Genomic DNA, 27,778 nt, shown 5'->3' on the forward strand with positions numbered 1-27,778 from the left:
AGAAAACACGTCAACATTGCTGTTGCTGCTACTGAATGGTCCTTCCACTGTGACCCTCGCTGTGACGGTGAACTCCAGCAGAGTCTGGCCCCTGAGCTCTCTTTGAGTCTATGAATATTCTATTGCATGAGGCAGTACTTGTTTAGATCAACAGCATTCAGGATAAAACATGCTGGTGAGAGACAGCATCACAAATACTTGTCACAGGAGGTAAAAGTAGATTGCTCCAGAGTATTAAAAAGCTGACTGATTTTAAATTGAAAATGCTTGAGATTAACCAAAAAAAAAAAGGGCTCTTAAACAATAATAATATATCTCATACCTTCACAAATAATAAGAGGGAAAATGTGTTGGTGAAAACAGCTAATCAATTGTTTTTTTGAGGTAGGGTCTCACTCTAGCTCAGGCTGACCTGGAATTCACTATGTAGTCTCAGGGTGGCCTTGAACTCAGAGATCCTCCTACCTCTGCCTCCCGAGTGCTGGGATTAAAGGTGTGCGCCACCACACCCGGGAGTTGTTTTATTTTTAAAAAATGCTTGGGAATGATTGACATTTTCTTCTAATCTGCTAATCAAAGGCCAGAAATAGATCTGAAAATGTATGGCTAGGCAAAAAGAAGTTCACAGAACTTAGATAAAGTATGGCAGCTCCAAGCCCTCAACAGAAATGCTCTATGGGACACAAGAAGCACCAGAGAGAAAACCAGTTTATACTGAAGCATACTAGTGATTCAACAAAGAAAACATCCAGATGCCTCTTTTCCATGTATCTATACATGAAAGTAACATACTCAAATATACCTTAATTTACTTTACTTGAGAGAGAAGGGCAGACAAAGAAGGGAGAAAGAAAGAGAATGGGCATGTCAGGGTCTCCAGCCACTGCAGAGGAACCCCAGACACATGTACCACTTTGTACATCTGGCTTGACACTGGTAGTCAGGCTTTCCAAGCAAGTGCCTTTAACCTCTGAGCCATCTCTTTAGTTCCTAAATATGCCTTTTAAATATTTTATACTTATTTATTTATTTGACAGAGAAATTGGGAGAGGGAGAGAGGTGGGAAAGAGAATGGGCGCACCAGGGCCTCCAGCCACACTGCAAACGAACTCCAGACACAGGCGCCCCCTCGTGCATCTGGCTAACGTGGGTCCTGGGGAATCAAATCTGAGTCCTTTGGCTTTGCAGGCAAATGCCTTAACTGCTAAGTCATCCCTCCATGCCCTAAACAGGCCTTTTAAAAAGCAGTTTTGGGGCTGGAGAAATGACTTAGTGGTTAAGTGCTTGCCTGTGAAGCCTAAGAACCCTGGTTCAAGGCTCAACTCCCCAGGACCCATGTAAACCAGATGCGCAAGATGGCGCACGCATCTGCAGTTTGTTTGCAGTGGCTGGAGGCCCTGGCACGCTCATATTCTCTCTCTCTCTCTGTCTGCCTCTTTCTCTCCCAGTCTGTTGCTCTCAAATAAATTAAAAAATAAAAAAAGCAGCTTTAGGTTCACAGCAAACTGAGCTGCCATACACCTAGTTTTCCTCACTTATAATACAGAAGGGTTAAATAAACCGTGGTAATCGCCCCCATTTAAAGAAAACAAATATAGATAAAACTTGAGTTGTGATCCATTGATTAAACAAACTAATGCCAGGCATGGTGGCGCATACCTTTAATCCCAGCAGAGGCAGAGGAAGGATGGATCCCCATGAGTTCGAGGCCACCCTGAGACTACATAGTGAATTTCAGGTCAGCCTGGGCCAGAGTGAGACCCTACTTTGAAAAAACAAAACACAAAACAAAACAACATAAACAAACAAAACTAAAGGAGGACATCAACTTTTCCTTCAGAAAATAAAATCTTAAGATTTGAAATAGTGCTAGGCCAATTTCTCAGACCACTTAGTTCCAAATGAAACATATTCCCAAGTAGACTTAATGTCCATTAGTTGTCACTCTTTAAAAGGAAGGTTGCTACACTGGAGAGATAGCTTTAGCGGCTAAGGCGTCCTTGCCTACAAAGCCTAAGGACCCATGTTCAACTTTCCAGATTCCACGTAAGCCAGATGTACAAGGGGACACAAGCACACAAGCTCACACATGCACATGAGACTGCACATACGTCTGGAGTCCTGTTACAGCGGCTGGAGGCCCTGGCATACCAATTCTCTCTTTAAAAAAAAAAAAGGTTTCTATTTTCTACCCCAAGAAAAGGGTATAGTCCACAACTAGCAATTACCTTTGATTTTTCTTCGTTTTCTCTGTAGAACTCTGCCATCTGCTCCTCTTGTTCCTCAATAACACCCTTGAGTGTGTCCACCTGGTAGATGAGGGTGTTCTTCTCATTGTCCAGCTGTGCACTGGAAACCATGGCTTTCTTGTATTTCTCCTCCACTTCACACAGGGATTCCTATGCAACAGACACCATCAGCTTGGCATTTAGGACACATTCACTGCATACAGGTAACAGCACAGAATCGCACTGGCACAAACACAGGGAAGCATTTCTGCAAAATACAAGCATTCTGGGGATCCCTTGTTTAGTAACGTGCACACACATCAACACATCCAGAAGACAGCAAGACCTTTCTCAGAATTGCTCTATTTGCTCCCCCAAAACAAAGCAGCAGTGCAGCCTCTGAAAGATAAAAAGATGTGCAGAAAACATTTTTTTGAAGCTGGGCATGGTGGCGCACACCTTTAATCCCAGCACTCAGGAGGCAGAAGTAGGAGAATTGCCATGAGTTCAAGGCCACCCTGAGACTACATAGTGAATTCCAGGTCAGCCTCCACTAAAAAAAAAAAAAAAAAAAAAGTGGAATTGTTATTATCTTTAGGTATTCTTGTGATTTTTTAAATATATTTATTTGAGAGAGGGAGAGAGAATATGAATAAACAAATGTGGGCACACCAGGGCCTCCTGCCACTGAAAACAAACTCCAGACACATGCACTACTTTGTGTGTTTGGCTTTACATTGGTGCTGGAGAATCAAACCCAGGCCTTCAGGCTTTGCCAGCAAGTGCCTTTGCCTGCTAAATCATCTCTCTAACCCTATTCTTGTGATCTATTTTTTTATTTTTTGAGGTAGGTTCGCACTCTAGTCTAGGCTGACATGGATGGAGCTCACTATGTAGTGTCAGGGTGGCCTTGAACTCATGGCACTCCTCCTACCTCTGTCTTCAAGTGCTGGGATTAAAGGCATGTACCACCATGCCTGACTTTAATTCTTGTGATTAACGAGCAAATTATGGTGTTCAGAACACAGTGATATAAGAGCGTCTGTTACACAAGTGCATACTTATCTAAAATTTGTCACTTTGTGGACTTTTGATGTTAGTGCTTTCTTATTGTACATAATGATACTAATAGAAATGTAAATGTTTTGTAGCAGTTATTCAAAGTTGAGTCATTTTTAAATAAGCAATACAAAAATGATCTATTGAGAGAAGACCTATCATACAATACCTGAAATTTTAGGTAACTAAAAAGCTTCCTAGCCAAGGTAGCTGACAAGTGTTCAAGGATAACTAATTTGATAATTACTACTGCTTATTGACTTTTTAGAAGATAAAAATACATTTCATATAGAAAAAGCAATCACTTCTTCAGACATTTTTTAAATGCTAATGTAAATATTTAGCAAATGAAAATCAGTAAAATAGATCTAAGACTAGAGAACCCTTATTTCATGATGAGTTACTCCTTCTAATAGCACCCAGGTAACTCAATGGGAAAGAATGAAGTGATGCTTGGATAGCTCTGTGCACCCAAGAGAACGAAGACAAGTGTCTACCTAACCCCACTCACCAATATTAACTCAAATCATCAGTGGATCTAAATGTAAAAGCTAAAATTATAAAACTCCTTTAAAGAAAATCTTCATAGGGCTGGAAAGATGGCTTACTGATTAAGGCACTTGTCTGCAAAACCTAAGGACCTGGGTTCAATTCCCCAGTACCCACGTAAAGCCAGATACAGTGACACATATACCTGGAGTACATTTGCAGTGGCTGGAGGCCCTCGTGTGCCCATTCTCTCTCTTCTGTCTCTCCCTCTGCTTGTAAATAAATATATAAATAAAATATTTTTTAGAAAAAGCAAGAGAAATTCTTCAGGTTGAGTAATGGCTTGTTTAGATGTTATTTATCTTTTTTGTTTATTTTTATTTATATATTTGAGAGTGACAGAGACAGAGACAGAGACAGAGAGAGAGACAGAGAGAGAGACAGAGAGCGCCAGGGCCTTCAGCCACTGCAAATGAACTCCAGATGCATGCGCTCCCTTGTGCTAATGTGGGTCCTGGGGAATTTAGCCTCGAACCAGGGTCCTTAGGCTTCATAGCCAAGCACTTAACCACTAAGCCATCTCTCCAGCCCTATTATTATTATTACTGATTGGTTATTATTAAGTCTTGATATATTGCCCAGACTAGTCTCTATCCTCTAGGCTCAAAGCCATCACCCCACCTTGACAAGCCTTCTGAGGAGCTGGGGCCACCCACGTCATCACTGAACCTGTTTCACTCAAATTTTTTTTGTTTTGTTTTATTTTTGAGATAGGGTCTCATATAGCTCAGGCTGGCCTCAAACTTGCTATATAGTCAAAGCTGGCCTTGAACTCCTGATCCTCCTTCACCTCCAAGATGCTGGGATTACAAACATGAGTCACTCAACTCAAAGGATTTGATGAGTAATAATTTGTAACTTATGAAGGTACAAATTCAGAGTCGGTGCTATGGCATGGCTGTGCACAAACCAAGCAGTCACTGAGAAAGAATCATCAATTGTCCAACAGCCCAAACCATCTCTGATTCATACACGGAACACAGGTCCGGCTATAAATGCATGAACATGTGCTTTTTTGAGGGTTTTCTGCAGATTCATGAGTCCTGACTAAGGTCACAACTGCAGGAATCACAGCAACTGACTGCGTGCTTCCTGTCTGCATGCTCCGCACGGGCCTGTCTGCACTCCAGCCTGAGGAGAAGCTCCAGCAGGTGGTAAGTACTGTTCACCCCACCTTACACTCGAGAGTTAACTGGAGCTGAGTGACGACCCAAGGTTGGTCAAGCGGTAAACCTAGACTTTAAGAATATTTTTAGAATTCTGAAATGTTATCTACTAGTTAAAATCTGCTTTTAGGGAAGAGAAAGGAAGGGAGTAGGATACTTAATAGGTTGGTGTTGTATATATGTAAGTACAATGATTGAGATGGGGAGGTAATATGATGGAGAATGGAATGTCAAAGGGGAAACTGTGGGGGGGGGAGGGATGGTATTACCATGGGATTTTTTTTATAATCATGAAAAATGTTAATAAAAATTTTTTAAAAACTGCTTTAAAAATGCCTAAGCAAAAATATGGTAAGATTTTCATTGGGAGAAAAAGACTCAAATAGGGCTGGAGAGATGGCTTAGCGGTTAAGCGCTTGCCTGTGAAGCCTAAGGACCCCGGTTCGAGGCTCGGTTCCCCAGGTCTCACATTAGCCAGATGCACAAGGGGGCGCACGCGTCTGGAGTTCGTTTGCAGAGGCTGGAAGCCCTGGCGCGCCCATTCTCTCTCTCTACCTCTATCTGTCTTTCTCTCTGTGTCTGTCGCTCTCAAATAAATAAATAAATAAATAAATAAATAAATAAATTTAAAAAAAAAAGAGAAAAAGACTAATAAAGCAGGTGGAAGTTTCCAGCTATTTCTATTCATTTATGTCTATAGAAACACTATTGCCTCTGACAGTATGCATGTACGTATGTATACACACACACACACACACACACACACACACACACACATTTATTTATTGGAAGGTCTTCTCAAGCTCAAATTGATCTTGAACTCACATGGACACTTCTAACCCAGTCTTTCAAGTGCTAGTATTAAGCTTTTAATAGTATATTATTATATTATACTATAAATATATTATATTATTAGTACCACCATACCTCGCTTATGTTAGTATTTTTAGTTAGTTTGTTTTGGCTTTTTGAGGTAGGGTCTCACTCTAGCCCAGGCTGACCTGGAATTTATTATGTAGTCTCAGGGTGGCCTTGAACTCATGGTGATCCTCCTACCTCTGCCTCCTGAATGCTGGGATTAAAGGTGTGCACCACCATGCCTGGCTCATGGCCTGTCTTTCATTCAGTGTATGAAAAGCTTAGAAAGCTCCAACTCACCAGGAAGAATATATTCTTTTATTTACTGCTATAATTCTGCTTGAATTTGGTAAGGCATTAATTCTGACAGTTTTACAAGTAAGTTTGGCTCTTTACAGAATCATCAAGGATCTTTTAGATCATTCATGTTTTTCAATTTTATTTTACTGCATTGCTGGATATAGTATATACTATGCTGTATGGCATTAAACAACCCTGTAATATTAATAAATGATCAGTTTTCCTAACTAAAAGGCAGGTGGCACAGAGTTTTAGAAATTTAGAATTTTAGGGGAAAAAAACAAAAACAAAGGACAATGTTATAAGTAGTGCAACATTATCTTTTTTAATAGAACATACCACACAACACTGTATTTGATCACCAATTACATACATTTTTCTTACAGTTAAATGACTCATTTCAAGGATAAGTAGGCAAATTCAATTATATACTGGCATGAATTATGAAAGGGGACTTTATCTGTTCAAATCTCAAATTTGATCTTTTTTATTCTTCAAAGAACTTAATAGACAACAGATCTAAGATGTAAGAGAAGGTAAAGACCAGGAAGAATGCCTCTAAAGCTAACTCATTATTGCAGGAGACTAATAAGAACATAGTAACCTGATATACTTAATTTGTTCACATGAGCCAAGGTAGATCTATAAGTTATACCACTAAAACCTTAAAGAAAAGATCAATCTTGAGTATTAGAGCAGCAAGAGTAAGTGAATTCTGATGTTTACTGCCAACCATACATCAGGCCTCCAAGGGCACTCCCCAGAGCATGAACCTCCACATACTGTGTCCTGTGTCTTCACCGTGAGCTCCATATGGCCATGGCGACTTCATACAAGTTTTGGCTGGTATATAAACCATGTCAGCACATGACAAGGAAGGCATGACATCTGACACATGTGAGTCACCTTTTGAAATGACTTGCATTGGCTGCTTTAGAGACTTGGTATGCATTTCATTTTCAAATCAGTATACGTTTCTTTATAATATTCACCTTAAGTTTCATATTGAACTAATGGAAGGCAAGAAAATGATAACTAAATGTCATTTATAAGCAAATGTCTCCCTCACAAATTTGCCCTGGAAATTACAGCTGTCCTTGCTGGGAAAAGATAAAAGCCATCCAAATTCACCTCCAATTTTTGTTTGTTTGTGTTTTTCCGGGTGGGGTCTCGCTCTGGCCCAGGCTGACCTGAAATGTACTACGTAGTCTCAAGGAGACTTCGAGCTCATGGAGATCCTTCTGCCCTGGTCTCCCAAGTGCTGGGATGAAAGCGTGTGCCAACATGTCCATGTTCTTTTTTTTTTTAACTTCCTTTATTTTTAGGGCATTGGAGATATAAAGTACTTCCTGACCTATTAGTAAGAAAAAAAAAATCTGAACAAAAAGAAAACATCATCTGTATGCCTTCAAGTTCTTTCCTCCCAAAGGGCCAGGAAAGTGCTTCCTCCTCCACTTTAATATTCACTGTATTTGCTGACAGAATCAAGTAATAGGTTCATATTTAGCTGGGAAGAATTTCAAAGTCCAATTCTCCATAAAAATAGCCTTACAATATTTTTAGGTGTATGCCTACTTTATGGCTAAGACACAAGAGTCAAGGAGATGTTTTACAAGTCTTAAAAACTAGAAGGAGCTGGGCATGATGGCACACACTTATAATCCCAGCACTCAGGAGGTTGAGGCAAGAGGACCAGAAATTTGAAACTGGCCTATGCTATTTATTTAACGATACCATATTCCCAAAACCATGTTATAATGTTTTCTGTTCCATGTTCAAAAATTTACACTAAACACTTAAACATAAGCAAACATGGAAAATCCTCCTTTCCTGCACTCTGCGGGTTAAGCACATGCTTGGAAGACACACACTGTTAGTAAAGCTACATGCAGCGGGTTAATAGAACTTGCTTGTGAAACCACCATTGCCAACACTTCTGCATACAGCGCATGCTTGGGCTGCGAGATGAGCCCGGTACCTTTAGTTCTTTAAGCCCCTGCATGTATCTCCCTTCTACATCCTGTATCTGGTCCTTCAGGTCATAGATATCCTGCAGGACATAGGAATGAACCATTGCATGAACCATGCACAAACATATCTTAAGACTCAAAGGAATCAGATGAAAATACAACTTCCTTTTGTATATTTCAGACTAAATCTAGAGAAATCCAAACACAAAAATGTAACTCTCACTCCAAACCACTGCAAGAGGCAAATAGTTCGGTAGACAGTGATATCATTTAAACAACCAGAAAAGGTATTTTCTCCAAATACTTTTAAGAAAATGAAATGTGCCAAAGTATAAATGGAAAATACTTTTTCTCTTGTGACCAGCCCTCCAATGTCAGGCCATTCCTAACCCTTGGTTTGGTGAGCCTCCACTGCTACCGGGCCTGCGCGCAGCTGTGCGATGACGGTAGCAAGGACTGTGAAAGGCTGCTCCCCGCACGCTGGGACTGAGCTTTCCCTGCCCACCTCATTCCCTTGCCAGTACGTTTATCAGTCTTTGACAAACGAATTCATTCAACAGACACTGACTGTTGCTCTATCAGGGGCCCAGCACTAAGACACAAAACCCTCGCTTCTTCTGAGGAGGTTATCTCAAGGGGGAGGAGTGTACACAAGAACTGTGACAACAGGAAAGCTAGCCTGTGGCTGGAAGAGCTTGACTCTGTGTCCATCTGTCCCACTAGAATGTAGTACCTAAAGGCAAAACCTTGCCTTACCTATTTATGCGTGGTAAGTAACAAGAGCTCAATGAATACAGACATCTCCAAAGCCATGGCCACAGAGGCTGGGGTCACTCTCATTCCCTGACACCTTCCCAAACCTCCTCATCCTCCCTGGGTCTCCTCACAAAGCCTGTTTCACAGACTAGATGCCTGTTTCTGTGCAGGCCATTATCTTATTCAGGTACCTGGGTCCCTACCTCCTCTTCCACTGTGTCAGCAGGAGGAGACCTTCACCAGGCACACCCCCACTAGGGCCCCTCTCTTTGCTTTCCTCAGGCACTGTGTTGTGCTCATCTGCCTCCCTCCCATCAACTTTCAACCTCCTTCTGCTGGCTCAAACCAACCCATGGAAATAATAAGCCATCTTTCCAAGAAAGCAGAGGTCTGTTCCTAATCTTCCATCTCTCTCTACATATTGCTGCACCAATTTCCAGCCTAGAAGGTTCACTGTGGAACAAGTTTCTTGGTTTCTTCCTCCAGGCAACTTTTATTTGCCTACCTCATCCTCACTGCCCAAACAGTGGCCTCCAATGCTTCCTCTAAACTATGGCCAGGTTACTTTTACCAAACTGCTTTCCAATTTAGTATGGAACAATTGTTGAAGAAAACCTGAACTGCTCCCTAGCCCACATGGAAAGCACCTTGTGGTTTGGCCCCTCACTCTTCTCTCTCACTCACAACTGATCTTCACTTCTCACCCTACCCTCTGGCAATTTAGCCCTACAAATAATACTCTGGCTTTCTGGATTCATCTGAGAAAGACTTCCCCTTTCAATTTCTTTGCTTTTTAAAATTTTTATTTAAAAGTCTTTGCTCTGAGCTTTCCACCTCTATAATGCTTTTGCTTATCTCTCCTCCCAGTCCAATTTAAAGATGCCTTTCTGAATTAATCCCATTCTTGCTATCATTGTATCACATCAACTAGTTTAACTGATTTGAATCAGATTGTCCTTTCAATAAGACAGTGACTTTCTGAAGGACAGAACTGTGGCTTACTATCTAAATCTCCAGAGCCAAGGATTCAAAATCTGAGAATGAATGAATTAATCAATTCACTAATGTTTTCTCAGGACACTTGATCCATTTCTCAGATAGCAGGTTTAGCAAATACGACATTCAAGTGTTGTCTTTTAAGTTCTCATTTTCCAAATAAAGGGTTTAACAATGAAGACTCAACTAACAGGTCAATAAACTTTACATTGTCTCAGGTATTTCTGTTATCCAAATATTATGGACTATGAAAACCTGAGATAACTATATTTAAACAGCCAAATAATATGATAATGGCTCAAAAGACTAAAATTCCCAGTCTCATTCTTTGAAATCCAAATACTTTCCATTTAAAATATGGCAAATTAACTCTTGAAACAATTACTTTCACATACATAACAAAGCCTTTTGACATGGCAGAACTCACTCCAATACTATCAAATGGTCAGGATAGAGGAAACAATTATCGAATTTGCTTTCTTTCATGCTCTGAAATGTCCAAGTAGAAATTTTTAGCTATATTACCACTACTTTAAATAAATCACATTGTTTCTAGTAAGTCACATTAAATGCTGAAATACTTTGGATATTTGGATCAAGTTTTATTTAAATAAATTCTGTTTCTTTTTACATTTTTAGTGTGACAACAGGAAAATCTACAGTTACACAGCTTACAATTTCCCCCCAGTACATTTCCGTGGCACAGCTGATCTTCCCTGGTTTTAACATAAAACTAATCCTAACTAATCCCTAACTGACTTCCTAAAAATATTTTTAGGAAAAAGAAATTTTACCAAAAAGATAAGTTGTAGAAAGAAGCTACACTATTTTAAGAAGTAACTTCTTTATTAAAAGAACTACAAAGAAAGCAAAAGACTTTTAAAAGCAAAGCAGAAACTGTAGTTTACCCGCAATTCACTTAATGAGGTGTCTGGGTCTATTAAGCTGCTGGTGTCCCCACTTCCTCGTCTGGATGAGTTTCCACTTAGAGGGGTTGTAGCTGAGGCAGAATTTCGAGATGAGGGCTAGAATGAAAAAAATATGACACTTCTGAGTTGTTTTTTTTTAATGAGAGGGGGAGAGAATTGACACACCAGGACCACCAGCCATTGCAATTGAACTCCAACTGCGTGCGCCCCCTTATGTGAATATGTAACATTGTGTGCTTATGTCACTGTGTGTCTGGCTTACATGGGACCTAGAGAGTTGAACATAAGTCCTTAGGCTTCACAGACAGGCACCTTAACCGCTAAGCCATCTCTCCAGCCCTGAATTTTGTTTAATAATATGTTTACTATGAAAACTAAAAATAGGTCAGGGTAGTGAAAGCAGATGTGAGCTTCAGATAAACATACTAATAATGTCATCAAGAAGTTACCAAGTGCAATCCATGGGTAATTTGGATTGGTTTGGGGAGAAACATCCAAAAAGGGGATCAGCTATAGCCATCACAATTTTGTTAAACACATTATCAGAATCTAGAATTCAAAATGAAAACATGGAAGTAGTTTTATGGAGTGTTTAGATTCTAGATCTATGTTTGCTATATGCAAAACATAACTCAGGTGAGCACATCACATTAACTCAGAAAAGTTTTAGAACTTTATAACTGACATGCTGATTAGCATTTCCTAATTTAGCCCCTAAAAGTGCTTAGAAATTTTTCGTCAGTGGTGAGGATAGAGAGAGATTCTACTTACGGCTAAGAGGAACTACACTGTACATCACTATGAACTTAGTCTGCTTGTGCCCAAAATATGCTGCCGATTAATAACCTGCAGAGATCTGTGTTATCTAGTACCCAGGTCAAGAGCCACATAATGCTCCTTGGCTACCACCTGAAATGTGGTTAATTCAAATGAAAACTTAAGTGTAAATAACATACCAGATTCAAAGGCTTGTTGCTGAAAAAAAAGAGTGAGGTGTGTGGTTGTCAATGACCTCAGTAGCAGGCTGAGGCAGAAGGATCAAAAGTTTGAGATCAGGGCTGGAGAAATGGCTTAGTGGTTAAGGCATTTGCCTACAAAGGCAAAGGACCCAGGTTTCATGACCCAGGACCCACATTAGGCAGATGCACATGGGGGCACATACGTCTGGAGTTCATTTGCAGTGGCTGAAGGCCCTGGCGTGCCAATACCCTCCCCCAAAAAAGTTCTGAGATCAGCCTGGGCTACATATCAAGACCCTAACTCACACAACACAACAAAACATCCCTCACCAAAAGCTTACATTGATTATATGCTGAAGTATTTTAGATATCTAGATTAACTTTTACTTAAATAAATTTTGTTGCTTATTATATTTTGAGTGTTCTACAAGAAGATGTAAGTTTTACACAGCTTACAATTCTTCCTTCCATTATGTTTCCAGTGGCCAGAGCTGATCATTCTTGGTTTTAACATAAAATTAATCCTGCACGTCATTTTTCTGACTTCCTAAAGGCCACAAGTTGGGACATTATACACAGAGACATAACCTCTCCCTCATAACTGACTGCTGCCCCCACAATGCACGACCCACAATCCCCATGGGGTTGACCTGCATCCCCAATGAGGGCCTCTTCAGAAAAGGGGCAATGAGGAGGGAAAGGATGATACCAACATGTGATGTTTACATGCTAAGTATGTCCCTATGTAATAAATTTTTTTAAGGGTGCAAAAAAAAATTTTTTTTAGAAAAAAGAAAATTTATCATGAAGACTACTCCTACCAAGAAGTAATTTATCTATAAATGAATAAACAGAACTCTGAGTTTGTCACCTTGTTACTAAACCTTCATTTTCAGTGGTAAGTGGTAATGGGCTTTTCAAGATTAGTTACTAAAGAAGTGGGAACAAGAACAGCAACCAACAGCTTAAGGGGTGTCATTGAAAGAAATAAGATTCAGTCTCTTCTCTTCCCAGGGTATTCACATGATCTAACTTCAGAGGAATTCTGAGGGGTCAAGGACAGGAAATAGATGAAATGAGGAAGAGCAGTTCTATTCCACCAACTGCAGTGAAATAAAGAATGAACAAGTCGCAGAAAGTAAGTTTAACTGACCTCTAGAACTTCGTTCCCTTAGGGTTGTATATACTCACCCTTGTGTAACTTTCAGCATACTGTTTGTCAGATTTTTCATCCAACTAGAAAAGAAGAGAGACACAAATCAGGGTAGGTGTTTAGCATGCTCAATTTTTACTTTAAGTGGGGAAAGAAGCAATCTCACTGATGTTTTCCAAGTTCAATGATGTTTGGAACCTGTAAGTAAGCATATTTTTAACAAGGAAATAGAAGTTAAGACACATAAAGTGTCAAGAACTTTTAATTCCTATCTTCAGGAAGAACAGGCAGTTAAGCAAGCTGTGTTTACTCAAAGATTCAGAACTTTTAAATTTCTGCTCATGGTATTTGAAGTACAGTAAACAACAAAAACTATACATGTCAATACCAAAAGTTTGTATACATCATAAGCCCCCAAATTTCTAAATATTATTAGGACACAGAGCACACACATGGAAAAAGTTCAGATGGGATTAAAAATTAAACATTCTAACATATTTCTTTGCATTATTAGGGTTGAGTTAGTTAGTTAGTTAGTTTTGTTTCTCAGGTAGGGTCTCACTCTAGCCCAGGTTGACCTGGAATTCACTACGTTGTCCCAGGGTGGCCTCAATCTCACAACGATCCTCCTTCCTCTGCCTCCCAAATGCTGGGATTAAAGGTGTGCACCACCACGCCCGGCTCAGATTTTTTAAAGTAACACATGGACACATGATGAAAAGGCATCTCTCCCAACCAAGTCATACTCTGACCTCCAACAGCCAAAGGCAATCAAGTCCAGACTTTTAAAAAGCCTAACAATAGTATCCTCACATACATTCTATAACTTCTTATACTTCTTAGCAAATCTCAAGGTTTTGAGAAAGTACTTAATTTTTCTTCATAGCAGTTATCACTCCAACACTGACATTTATTCTCTTGCTTATTGTCTGACGTCTCTTTGTAATATAAACCTTGTCTTAAAATTTGACAATGCTCTTTTCTGAATCCACAAGATAATGAATAACACCTAGCATGTAAGTAGGACACAAAAGTTACGGAATATGAATGAATGCATCCTGCCTTACTACCCAATGTATTTTCATAGCTTCAGAGTGGCATGCTATCTTGACATGCCATAGCTACGTTAACTTACCTGCTGATAAGCCTTAGGGTTTTTATCACTGTTTCAAAAAGAGAATTACCTTAAGGATCTAGTCCAAAACTCTTGAGTGTAGCTCAGGGGGGAAAGTCAGAGGTAAAAAACTTTGCTAAAGGTTGAGCAATTAACAAATGCCACAGTTGTATCCAAACACCAGTATGCGACTCCAGTGTTCATAGTATTTACCTACTATCTCCATGACCAGGTGTAAAAATAGGTAAGGTGTAAAAGTCACGTAAGAATTTAATCAAATGTAAATAAAGTATTCTCAAAACCTAATTTTGAGACCAGCCTTCGCAGCTCAATCTAGAGAAGAGCTTTGAAAACTTTCAGCTGGTTATGAAAACATGAAGCATCATTGTTCCTGGCTCTACTCAGACAACTTCAACCTAACTTCCTCACACTGGAAATACTGACGTCATGATGATAAACACACTTAAAGCATTTTATCAGTAATATAAATGCTGGGTTTTGATGTTTAGCTTCTTTGCTACACTTTGTTATAGTATTTTCTAAGTGAAATTATGTTATTTGAATTTTTGAAACAATATGTGAAATGTCTTACAACAAGCAACCAATGGCAATAGTCAAAATTTTTTATTATTTCTAATTACTGCTATGAAAGGGAAAGAATTTTTCCTGAAATCTGTGCTAGCTAAATGCATTAGCTAATATTTAAAGTGTTATTCAAGGTGAACAGAATATATCTTAACGAGCTTATTTTTCTAAATATTTTCTAACTCTCCTACTAGGAAGTTAAGAGAAAAGCAGGTAACACTCAAAATTATAATATTCTTCTAAGTCTATGTATCTCCTTCCTCATATCCATCTCTTTAAAAAAATGACTCAAAACTCACCTATTTTTAGCAGGCCAACACCTTGGAATAATCTAACATTTCTGAGGTTGCGCCACTGAAGTAGGCCGTCACAGTGCTGACTTTACTGTGTTCGCTGCATTCTGACTGATCCCAACTGTCGCAACCTAAACTGATCATGCGCCAAACCTCAGGGATTGTTAAGCCAGCAAAAACTGCCGAAAGCAACCATGCTGCAGTAGAGTTATTTTGGCTGCAATGACTTGGCCAGATTTGGATTTTCTGTAGTGCAAAGCTAGGGGAAATGTGGTGTTCCAGAAAATCAGAGGTCTACATAGGTGCACTGCAGGCTAATGTTCATGATGATAGCCCAAAGTGTCTGCCGGATCCTGAACAGGCTTCCCAAATGAAGTAAAATTTAATCATGCATAAGGTATAAAAGTATACTCTGGTAAGGCATTTACAATGCAGTTTGTCCAATGCAGTCATTAGATTTCTTCTGTTAACTCCTAATTTACATATGCAGGCTGAGTATCCCTTACCTGAAATACTTTCAACCAGAAGGCACTCAGATTTTGGACATTTTCCACATTTGACAACACAGGCAATATGCATACTGACATGTACTGGGGCTTAAACAGATTTAGTCTATACTGCATATACATCTTTTTTTTTTTTAATTTTATTTATTTATTTATTTGAGAGCGACAGACACAGAGAGAAAGACAGATAGAGGGAGAGAGAGAATGGGCGCGCCAGGGCTTCCAGCCTCTGCAAACGAACTCCAGACGCGTGCGCCCCCTTGTGCATCTGGCTAACGTGGGACCTGGGGAACCGAGCCTCGAACCGGGGTCCTTAGGCTTCACAGGCAAGCGCTTAACCACTAAGCCATCTCTCCAGCCCTGCATATACATCTTATACAAATGGGTGGACTGTAATTTTATACAAAATTGTTAGCATGGCCGATTTTGCCTGCAGACCATCTCATGAAGCCTGGTGTAAGGTTTCCACTTGTGATATCATTTCTATGCTCAAAACCTTTCAGGTTTTAGAACATGTTGGATTTTGGTTTAAGTATGTTCAACCTATTAGTAACAATGCTTTCCAAAAATTGTTTGATAAAGAGAAGATCTGGTTCCCTAACCATAGAAGAGAATGATCAATTTTAATAATTTCCTAAGCCAAAATTGGATGAGGATTTTTCTGAAATGCAATTGCTTATTCATAATTAGCAGCATTTATGTTAGTACATTTATACTCTTTTCCTTTATTCTACCTTGGCCACAGAACAGAAGTATAGACATAAAGAAGAAAGAGAGAGAGAGAGAGAGAGAGAGAGAGAGGGAGGGAGGGAGGGAGGGAGGGAGGGAGGGAGGGAGGAAGGAAGGAGAGGGAGAAGAGGGAGAAAGAAAGAAAGGAAGGAAGGAAGGAAGGAAAGAAAGGGGCTAAGGCAGCCCTAAATACTGTCCAGAATTAGCCCAGCACTTCCTAGTGCAGAAGCTATTAACTACCAGCCTGTAAACATGTATTTGGTCCACAGTGTGATAGCCAGAAAGTTTTTTTTTTTTTGGTTTCTCAAGGTAGGGTCTCACTCTGGCCCAGGCTGACCTGGAATTCACTCTGTAGTCTCAGAATGGCCTCAAAAACTCATGGCAATCCTCCTACCTCTGCCTCTCCTGGGTGCTGGGATTAAAGGCGTGCACCACCATGCCCAGCCAGAAAGTATTTTTAAAGGAAAGGGGTGGGGGTCTACCAACATCGAATTCCCCTTTTAAGTCTACAATTAGCTGAATTATAGCATACTCTGCACAAAAGGATACATTAGAGAAGGCTATTTGTTTTAGAAAGGGGACTAGTAATATTTTAAGCTTTGCCAGAAGGCAAAATTAAGGATATTTAGAGGCACTTACATGTTTTTAAAAATATAAAGTCAGTGGCTCACAAGCTATAACATAACAAGAGGATCTGCAGAGCCCTGTTCTACAGAATCTTTGCTGACATTAGTTAGGTTTAATTAGCAGAAGCAGAAGGATATTTAAACTGCAGTCTTTTCCATTCCTATGTAATTACTAAAGGGAACTACCAAGATCTAAGTGGAAAGAGAACACAACCACGAATTCAGACACATCAAGTAGAGGACGATAGAAAGAAAGTTGTCAAGAGAACAGGAACATCCAGTTGACTCCACTGCCTAACCATCAAGGAAAAAGAGGTTAGTAGGCAGGTATTTCTAATTCTCTATGTGGAGAGCCCCTGATCTGACCCACAGCCAGAGGAGACCAGCACAGTCAGACTAGAGAACCAATCATCTGGAATATATAAGGACCACACTTCAAATTATTTTCCAGGATAAAAGTAGTTCAGAAATAGATATTTTATATAGTAAGTAAAGTGGCAATTATAAACAATGATCTTTGCATTTCTGGGAAGAAGTGCTGCCTCTCATCCCCTCCAAAGTGCTGGACAATGAGAACAGGGTTTGTCTGTGAGCCAAACAACACTCCTACCAGTGACAGAGGGGAGGCAGGAGAGAGGAGTTCAGCAGGCAGATCCCACCATGCATCAGGGTGAGTGCCAGTGGGACTCCTGCTGTTGCTGCTTCCATTCAGTCCCCAATGACCAGAGAACAAAGTGTGGGTGAGGCAAGCTGCTCCAAACCAATGGCAGAACCCACACTGAGATTGCTTCAGCTGCTCACCAGGCACTATGAATTGGTGGCACTTTACTAAGTAGTCTTTTTATTATTCACTGTGAGACCAACCAGAAGTATCCTAATATGAGCTAGGAAACTATGAGGCAATATTAAGGAAGTTTTTTTTTTTTGTTTTTTTTTTTTTGAGGTAAACTCTCACTCTAGCCCAAGCTGTCCTGGAACTCACTATGCAGTCTCAGGGTAGCCTCAAACTCTTGGCAATCCTCCTACCTCTGCTTCCCATGTGCTAGGATTAAAGGCGTGCACCACCGAACCTGGCAGGAAGTACTTTTTTTATTTCATTATCTATAGTAGATGATGGCACAACTGGTCTGAAATGCTCTATTAGAGATGAAACACTGAACTACTAATTGGGAAATAACAAAGATTCTAAAGTAATTCAGTATAAAGAAGGGAAAGGAAGAAATGCAGATGAAACAAAACCAGCACAATACTGGGAATTATGGAAGCTGCATATGGATTCTACCAGGGAAAATTTCCACAAGAGAAAAAAAAAAGATTTTTAAATGATATACCAGTAAGTAGACTCCAAAATATTTTTACGTTATGTTCAAATAAGTATTTTCTAGAGGGCTGAAGAAATGGCTTAGCAGTCAAAGCACATGCCTGTGAAACCTAAGGACCCAGGTTCGATTCTCCAGGTCCCACAGAAGACAGATGCACACGGTGGTACATGTGTCTGGAGTTGTTTGCAGTAGCTAGAGTCCCTGGTACACCCATTGTCTCCCCCTCTCTCTCTCTTCTCTCTCTCTCAAATAAAAATTATATATATATGTGTGTATATAAATACACACACACACACACACACACACACATACACATACATATATATATCTTCTAGAGTATATTAAGTTCTTAATTTTAAAATACCTACTATATAAGCTGTTAGTCACACACCAGAGACAACACATTGATGCCATGCAATACACTCACACTGGTCAAATCGGGAATGCCGGCGTCATCCACCTCAGAGACAACACTCCCCTTACGGTTGGAGCGACTAAAATAATCAGCAGTAGAAACCTTTCATTCAGAAAAAAATGAGATGCTTTAATAGTTACGAAACTGGAAAGAAAAAGGCAAGAACTTTGGCCAATAGGGTAAGAACTGTTTGCATGTTTTAAATTTGATGTGTGATAAAATATCATGAAATAAGGAAACTTGAAATTAGCCAATTTCAAAAAGTAAATAAAGCCGAGCATGGTGGTGCACACCTTTAATCCCAGCACTTGGGAGGCAGAAGCAGGAGGATCACCATAACTTCAAGGCCACACTGAGACTACATAGGAATTCCAGGTCAGCCTGAGCTAGAGTGAGACCTTACCTTGAAAAAAAAAAAAAAGGTGAGCTGGAGAGATGGCTTACCAATTAAGGCATTTGCCTGCAAAGCCAAAGGATCCCGGTTAGACTCTCCAGGACCCATGTAAGCCAGATGCACAAGGGGGCACATGCATCTGGAGTTCATTTGCAGTGGCTAGAGGCCCTGGTATGCCCATTCTTTCTCTCTCTCAAATAAATAAATAAATAAAATATATTTAAAAAAAAAGAAAAAATGTAAATAAGGGATGGAGAGATGGCTTAGTGGTTAAGGCACTTGCCTGCAAAGCCTAAGGATCCAGGTTCGATTCCCTAGGACCCACATAAGCCAGATGCACAAGTTCATTTGCAGTGGCTATAAGCCCTGGTGCACCATTCTCTTTCTCTCTCTCAAATAAATAAAATTAAATAAAGTAAAAAATTCAAAAAGTAAGGGCTGGAGGGATGGCTTAGCAGTTAAGGCGTTTGCTTGCAAAGACAAAGGACCCAGGTTCAATTCCCCAGGACCCATGATAGCCAGGTGCACTAGGGGGTGCATGCATCTGGATCTTGTGTGCAGTGACTGGAGGCCCTGGCATGCCCATTCTCTCTCTCTCTCCCTTTCTCTGTCAAGTGAATAAATAAAAATAATTTTTTTAAAAAAAGTAAGTAAGAGCACATGTCTAGTGAAATCCCAGCTCTGTAAAATAAGCTTCCTCATTCAAAGCAACTACAATTCTATATACAGAGATGGTTACTGCCTGAGCTCTCAGCAAGCTAAGGGGATTCCAGGACAGTGTATTCCTGATCTCTCTACTACATGTCACAACAGGACAGCATGCCCGGCTTCAGCACTTATTAACACAGTGCTTCAAAAAGAACAGGTATCATCAAATTAATAAATTAGCTTTACCCCAATCATTAGCTATTCTTTTACCTAAGCTATTTACCTTGTTTTATAACTTCTTAATGGGCATGGTGACACAACCTTTAATCCCAGCACTTGGGAGGCAGAGGTAGGAGGATCACCATGAGTCCAAGGCCACCCTGAAACTACATAATGAATTCCAGATCAGCCTGGATTAGAGTGAAACCCTACATCAAAAGACCAAAAACTTCTTCATCAAGAGGGGGAATTCAGAAATCCATCCAGAGGTAAGAAAAGCTACAACAATAAAAACATACGGGGCCGGAGAGATGGGTTAGGGGTTAAATGCTTGCCTGTGAAGCCTAAGGATCCAAGTTTGAGGCTTGACTCCCCAAGACCCACGTTAGCCAGATGCACAAGAGGGCGCACGCATCTAGGTTTGTTTGCAGTGGCTGGAGGGCCTGGCAAGCCCATTCTCTCTCTCTCTGCCTCTTTCTCTGTCTGTCGCTCTCAAATAAATAAATAAATAATAATAATAATAAAAGACTAAAAACTTCTTCACCAAGGGGAATTCAGAAATCCATCCAAAGACAAGAAAACAGCAACAACAACAATAATAATAAAAACTATGGGGCTGGAGAGATGGCTTAGCAGTTAAGATATTTACCTGCAAAGCCTAAGGACCCAGGTTCAATTCTCCAGGTCCCACATAAACCAGATGCACATGGTGTAGCATGCTTCTGGAGTTCATTTACAGTGGCTAGAGGCCCTGGTGCGCCCATTCTCTACTGCCCCCCCAACTCTCTAGGAAATAAATTTTTTAAAAATCCGAAAAAAAATAAAAAACCTATGAAGTTTGCTGAATGTAACACAATCAAGCAATATTTTTACTCACAAAGTCAATAACACAGGGATGGAGAGATGGCTCGGTAGCTTAAAGGCCCTTGCTTGTAAAGCCTGACAGCCTGGATTCAATTCCCCAACACCCACATAAAGCCAGACGCAAGTGGTACATGTGTCTAGAGTTCATTTCCAGTGGCAAAAGGCCCTAGTTCACCCATACTTTTTTCTCTTTACTTCCCTCCCGCCCACTCTCTCTAACAAATAAATAAAATGGTTATGTTATATAAAAAAGTAATGTAACTCAGCCTTACACTAATATTTACTAGCTCCTATTGTCTTAGAACATTTTATTTTCCATACAGTTATCTATTTAACCCACACAGTAAGCCTGGTGACAGAGTAGATGGCCATTAACATCTCCACTGTACAGAAACACAGGTGGAAGGTGGAGGCAAGCCCGAGCACATTGGTTTAAAGTCCCTGCCCTTCCCACTCTACCCGGTTCCAAAGTGCTTTCAGGTGTGGCTGAGACAACACAGTAGCTTTTAATATACCATCAATGTCTGGCCATAAATGTCACATATTTGGTATTCCCTTTCACTGAAAACTTTGGAGTTTACAACCTTTCATATAATGTGACTTGCACTATAGGACCTGCCATTTTTTAGAAGGAATCCAGCCTCACAGGCCTCTTTATTCTAGTTTCCAAGTGGACACACCATCCTCTCAAAAGTAATTTCTGTATTAGTTCCTTAAATAAAACAAAAATGTTATCAATGCTCTGTTAAAAAAGACAGGCTTTGTTTAAAAATACTGTGAAATTCTATCATTTGTATGATAGACACTGCCTCTATAATTATAATTATTCATTCAGAACTATATTCATTTATTTATTTAATTTAAGGGAGGAGACAGACAGACAGACAGGGAAAGAGAATGGGCATGCCAAGGCCTCCCAGCCACTGCAAATGAGCTCCAGATGCATATGCCACCTTGTGCATCTGGCTTTACAAGGGTATTGGAGGATTAAACCTGGGTCCTTAGGCTTCCCAGGCAAGTACCTTAACTGTTAAGTCATCACTCCAGCCCTGAAGTAGGACTTTTGTTTGTTTTGTTTTTCAAAGTAGGGTCTCACTCTAGCCCAGGCCGACCTGGAATTCACTATGTAGTCTCAGGGTGGTCTCGAACTCATGGCAATCCTCCTACCTCTGCCTCCTGAGTGCTGGGATTAAAGGCGTGCACCACATGCCTGGCTCGAAATTGAGAAATTTATTTCAGTGAAATGGACACATAACTACCTACGCATAAAATAGCAACAAAGAAACCTGAAAACTTTTCAATAAATCCCTGTACACTAGATTCTCAAAGCCATGTTAACATAACAAATTATTCATATGAACTATATTTAAGAAAAACGCTAATTTTACCATCCAGTAGATTTCACATAATCACATGTTGCTATCATTTTAAATGTCATATTTGTCTGCATGCAAACTACGCTCACCAAACTTTCCCTTCGCCCATGACTGGCACGATCAGAAGACACAATGCTTGCAGTATCATCGTCGAGGAACTAGAGATGGCAAATGCAGAAAGATTCAATTTCATTGCAGGCCTCACATGACTGTGGGCACATTAGGACGTTTTGGGAAACACACAAACACAACACAAGTGTTATAGCCTGCTGTGTACTGTTAAGGAGAAAAGTTATCATAAGGTACAATGAACTATTGTTAAAAATAAAAATAGTTCCAAAAAGTACAAAGAATAAAACGTGATCATTTATCTTTGACACAGGGTGAGGAGAGTAAACCAGACAAAACCAGCAGGGAGGCTGGGCTCTTCTAAACCTCCAGTTCCTTGGGATCTCATTTGGGATTGACAAATACACTTAAAATATACAAAATGAACTAATGTATGTTCAAGATGAAATTTCATACCGAGAAGACACTGAGGAGCGACTCTTACTTCACTGTACTCATTTCTGCACAGCTAGCAGAGGGATTTCCACATCGCCTCTTTGGGCAGAGTTCTTCCCACCACTGGCAGAAGACTCATCTTTGGTGTATGTATTTACTCTAATCTGATGTCACTGAGAAGCCATTCTGTTGTTACTAAGGTAGTAACTATGAACCCAAGTGACAAATGAAATAGAATCTCAAAGGGACAAGGATCTACGCTGATTGAAAATATATTATCAAAATTTTGTTTGCAGCCAGGAGTAGTAGTAGATGCCTTTAATCCCAGCGTTAGGGAGGCAGAGGCAGACGATCACTGCCAGTTCGAGGCCACCTTGAACCTACATAGTGAATTCAGGTCAGCCTCGGCTAGAGTGAGACCCTACCTTGGAAAACAAAAAAAAAATTTCCAGGGGCCATAAAATTTGGCTTATTAAAAATGTTAGTAGGGCCAGGTGTGGTAGCGCATGCCTTTAATCCCAGCACTCAGGAAGCAGAGGTAGGAGGATCGCCATGAGTTCGAGGCCACCCTGAGACTACATAGTGAATTCCAGGTTAGCCTGGGCCAGAGTGAGACCCTACTTCGAAAAAACAAAAAGAGTCACAGGAGCCAGGTGTGGTGGCACACACCTTTAAACCCAATACTCAGGAGGCAGAGGTAAGAGGACAGCCATGAGTTCGAGACCACCCTGATACTATATAGTGAATTTCAGGCACCCTGGAGCTCACCTACTTCCTTCCACAAAGACATCTTTTGGTTATTGTTTTGTTTTTATGAGGTAAGGTCTCACTCTAGCCCAAACTGGCCTGGAACTCACCGTGATCCTCCTACCTCTGCCTCCCAAGTGCCGGAATGAAAGGTGTGCAGACCATGCCTAGCACAGAGCTATCTTTTAATTGTTTTGTTGTTGTTTATTTATTTGAGAGACACACACAAAGAGGCAGAGAGTGCATGCAAGAGAGAATGGGTACACCAGGGCCTTTAGCTATTGCAAACGACCTCCAGATGCATGTGCCACCTTGTGCATCTGGCTTACGTGGACCCTGGGAAATCGAATCTGGGTCCTTTGGCTTTGCTGACAAGCCCCTTAACTACTAAGCCATCCCTCCTGTCCCACAAAGCCATCTTTAATAATCATAAAAAAATGACCTTAAATTCCCCCAATTTTAACATTAGCAGGATTAGAAGACAGTTCCTAAATTCATCATTTGCCATTTTGGAATGTAAATTCATAAAATTAAAATGCACATGCTCCTGGATCCCACCATTTCATGATACAAAATTTGCCTTGCACTTCTACCCATGTAAATACAATGTGTGTGGGTGGTTTATCATGCAAGTATCTATAGTATTTGCCGGGCATGGTGGCACACGCCTTTAATCCCAGCACTCAGGAGGAAGAGGACTGCCGTCAAGTTCGAGGCCACCCTGAGACTCCATAGTGAATTCCAGGTCAGCTTGGGCTAGAGTGAGACCCTACCTCGAAAAACAAACCAACAAAAAAGTATCTATAGTAGCAAATGTCCATCAATAGGTGAATAATTTTTCAAATGGATACCTATGCATTAATGGGATAATGCATGGGCATTAAAAAGAATGTGATGGGCTGGGCGTGGTGGCACACGCCTTTAATCCTAGCACTAGGGAGGCAGAGGTAGGAGGATCACCATGAGTTTGAGGCCACCCTGAGACTACATAGTTAATTTCAGGTCAGCCTGGGCCAGAGTGAGACCCTACCTCGAAAAACCAAAAAAAAAAAAAAAAAAAAAGTGATGGGGGCTGGAGAGATGGCTTAGCAGTTAAGGTGTTTGCCTACAAAGCCAAAGAGCCCAGGTTCAATTCCCCAGGACCCACATAAGTCAGATGCATAAGGGGCACATGCATTTGGAGTTCGTTTGCAGTGGCTGTAGGCCCTGGCATGTCCATTTTTTTCTCTGTCTCTCTTCTCTCTCTCTCTTTCTCTTTCTCTACTTGCAAATAAATAAATAAATAAAAATTTAACAAAAAGAATGTGATGGGATCTGGAGAGATGGCTTAGTGGCTAAGAAGCTTGCTTGCAAAGCCAAAAGACCCAGTTCGATCCCCTAGTAACCACATAAAGCTAGATGAACAAGGCGGTACATGTGTCTGGAGTTTATTTGCAGTGGCTGGAGGCCCTGGTGTACCCCATTCTTTCTCTGTCTGCCTCTTTTTCTCTCTCTCAAATAAAAACACTACTACTAATAATAATAAAGAATGTGATGGATATGAAACTATTTTAAAGGGGCATTAAGTAAAGAATATGGCTTGTTAAATTTTTTTTTCTTTTGGTTTTTTTGAGGTAGAGTTTTGCTGTAGCCCAGGCTGACCTAGAATTCATTATATAGTCTAAGGCTGGCCTCAAACTCTCAGCAATTCTCCTACCTCTGCCTCCCCAGTGCTGGGATTAAAGGTGTGCACCACCATGCCTGGCTGTTAAAAATTTTTTTAATGTCAGAAAAGGATGAAATGAATCTGTATGTACTGACACAGAAGGATACTTTAAAAAAAATATGTGCTGGATTTGTGTTGAAAATAAAAAGGACTCATACGCATAAAACATGCTTGAGAAGGTATATAAGAACAAAGGGTCCGTGTAGGAACTGGTCTTGGAACATTTACTTTGTACTTTTCTTTACCAGTATTAATTGTATAAACTGGAAGATAACTTTTAATATTCCAGAAAGGTTAGGTAGTTCTATCTTCTACATAACAATTTTTAAGTTTGTTTTACTTTTCTTACCACTCCACTGTCAAAAGGGCTGGTCAGCAAGTGAAACTGCACAGTGCACAAAGAGACAAAGAGAAAGCCTGGAGCAGACCAGACCCAGTTAAGAAATTATTCACATCCACACTGGAAGCTATTAAGACAAATTAGTATTTGATTCTGTGAACTTGGGGAACACCATAATCCATGCACAAGACAGTGAAACACACTACATGATATTCTAAAATGTGAGTGCCGATTCATGGAATAACCAAACACTTCTATAAAGCATGCAAAACTCCTAGACAGCTCACCACAGGACTGCTTCGGCTTGAACTTGTTCTTGATGAGTAATAACTGTATTCAGATGGCTATAAGGTTTCCAAGAAGAAAGGCTTTACAACAGTGACCAGCTCATTTTTCTGCTGTTAATATATCAGTGACTCTAGGCCTACCTTAACCTTGATTCCCAGAGTGAAGGTAACTGTTCCTCCCTGGTCTAGAACTCGACCTCACACACACTTTAAAGATTCACCAGCCCTGGACACAAGGGAGGGGAGGCCCTGAAAAGCATTGCTCACAACTTCAAGAGGGACTAACGAACCAGAAAGGAGAAGTTTCTCTAATGCCCTCACTTTACCTCAGGATTTTTAGCAAGCAATTTCTTAGTTAGTTGAATGAATAGCTCATAGCTTGTAGAACAGCTAGAGGCCAGACTAAATTACTTTTTCCTTTTGTAAGTAAGCTGTCCCCTCTAATATCTACCCCCATCCTATATAACTTCCCCATTTAGACTTACAGTTCGAGACCCATAAGGGTTATATAATCCACCATCATGCAATGATGCCTGAAGAACAAAAGAAGTAGTATTTATCTATTTAGCATTAAATTTATTTGGAATACAAGCTTTTTGCCATCCACAGTTTTAAGAAAAACTGGAGACTAGTATAAGTTCATAGTGTCCACAACTGAAGGTGGTAATATTCATTTATATACACACTATTCTTTATCATGTTGTGAAACTAGGAGAACTAACATTTGTTATTAATACAATCTCTAAAAAAGAGGGAACAGAGCCAGATGTGGTGGTGCATGCCTTTAATCCCAGATCTTGAGAGGCAGAAGAACGAGGATTGCCAAGAAGTGGAGGCCACCCTGAGATGAGATGACATAGTGAGTTCCAGGTCAGCCTGGGCTAGAGTGAGAACCTCCTCAAAAATCAAAAATTACAATAGAATAAAATTGTTTTTTAAAAGGAGGGAACCAGAAAAGGACACTAAGGTACAGAGCACACTGGGTCCTGGTCCACAGCACAGGCCATAGCACAACAAACAATAGCAGCCAAAGCTACTGCTTTTGCTTTCTACCCAGCTTGCTTATTAGACTTTAGATTGCCATGGCCAAGGTCATAGCTGCCCCAAACAACACCCTCACATGGTCAGCCACCTCACACTAGTATGTGACAGCTGTGAAACCCATGTAGATCTGTCTCCTCTCTAGAAGACAGAGTCTAAACATGAGCTAGTACCAACAGCCATCAATTTGTACTTCACTGAAGGGAACAAATCAGTATTTTGTGCCTCACAGCTTTGTATCATAAGCACAGGCAGCACTTTCTGCAGAACACCTAGCATGAAAGTCACGTGTCTGTGACTACGCCTGAGGAGAGCTGCCAAGCTGCAGAGCTTGCACCCTGAGGGTGGCTCCACCAGCAGTGCACACGCGGCAAGGAGGGGGTACAAACCAGACTGGCACTTCTCAGCAGACCAGAGTTTATTGTAGGAGAGGCCTACGGAACAAAGCAGACTCGTTAAACCTACAGAGAGGCAAGTAGTAGCTCTGAAGGCAGCTCACTGCTCACAAATACTACCCCTGCTGTTACTCTTGTGAAGACACCACACTGCTCACAAATACTAACCCTGCTGTTACTCTTATATGTTGCCAGAGGATCACTGCACAGGGAAGAAGCCTGCTAAGAAAGAGAGACAAAACAAAATAGATAAGCAAAAAGAAAAACTAAGACTGTCCCACTATCATAAGAACAGTAGACTTAAGTTAATAGCTTTATATTCCTTATTTCATTAGCACTTCCAGAGTGTTTAAGAATATGCAAACACATGAAATAAGAAAACAAGTCATTAGCAACCTTCTGAATGCCAACTGTCAAGGGGTGTATAAAGAAAACCTGGAAGGATCTTCTACAAATAAGTCTATGACCTTTATTATTAGTTAGGTATTAGAACAGTATGGTTAAGACGTGAGGTGGGAGCTGAGGAAAACAATGAGGAGGATGGGAATCGGGCCAGCCATCAACAGGTCAGGTGGTACTTTCAAATGGTCAAGAGACTGGTAATTGGGGAAGCAAGTTACTCCTACAAATATTCTTTTTCCAAACACATGAGAAGACCTTTCAAAACATGCCTCAGACAAAGCATTTAAGTTTGATCAGATAAACTGTACTACGTACATGAATCCATGCACTAAAAGGGCATAGC

At 40.4% G+C, this 27,778-nt stretch overlaps 1 protein-coding gene across 9 annotated transcripts in view; it reads right to left on the minus strand.

The window, feature by feature from the left end:
- Lrrfip2 (LRR binding FLII interacting protein 2) overlaps positions 1-27,778 on the minus strand; it is a 122,303-nt gene that overhangs the window by 26,037 nt on the left and 68,488 nt on the right. For 5 of the 9 annotated variants that reach the window (XM_045136667.1, XM_045136663.1, XM_045136666.1 and 2 more), the window contains 3 exons: positions 12,962-13,006; positions 10,791-10,907; positions 2,229-2,399 (listed from right to left, as the gene is read on the minus strand). In XM_045136667.1, coding sequence (XP_044992602.1) covers positions 2,229-2,399; positions 10,791-10,907; positions 12,962-13,006 — 333 coding nt within the window. Of the gene's footprint in view, positions 1-2,228; positions 2,400-8,138; positions 8,211-10,790; positions 10,908-12,961; positions 13,007-18,525; positions 18,616-22,103; positions 22,173-25,597; positions 25,655-26,082; positions 26,131-27,027; positions 27,073-27,201; positions 27,256-27,778 lie in introns of all 9 variants that reach the window. The other 4 variants (XM_045136665.1, XM_045136661.1, XM_045136660.1 and 1 more) reach the window with 2 other exon arrangements.

The sequence above is a fragment of the Jaculus jaculus genome, chromosome 17 (genome assembly GCF_020740685.1).
Source record: "Jaculus jaculus isolate mJacJac1 chromosome 17, mJacJac1.mat.Y.cur, whole genome shotgun sequence".
Classification (NCBI taxonomy): domain Eukaryota; kingdom Metazoa; phylum Chordata; class Mammalia; order Rodentia; family Dipodidae; genus Jaculus; species Jaculus jaculus.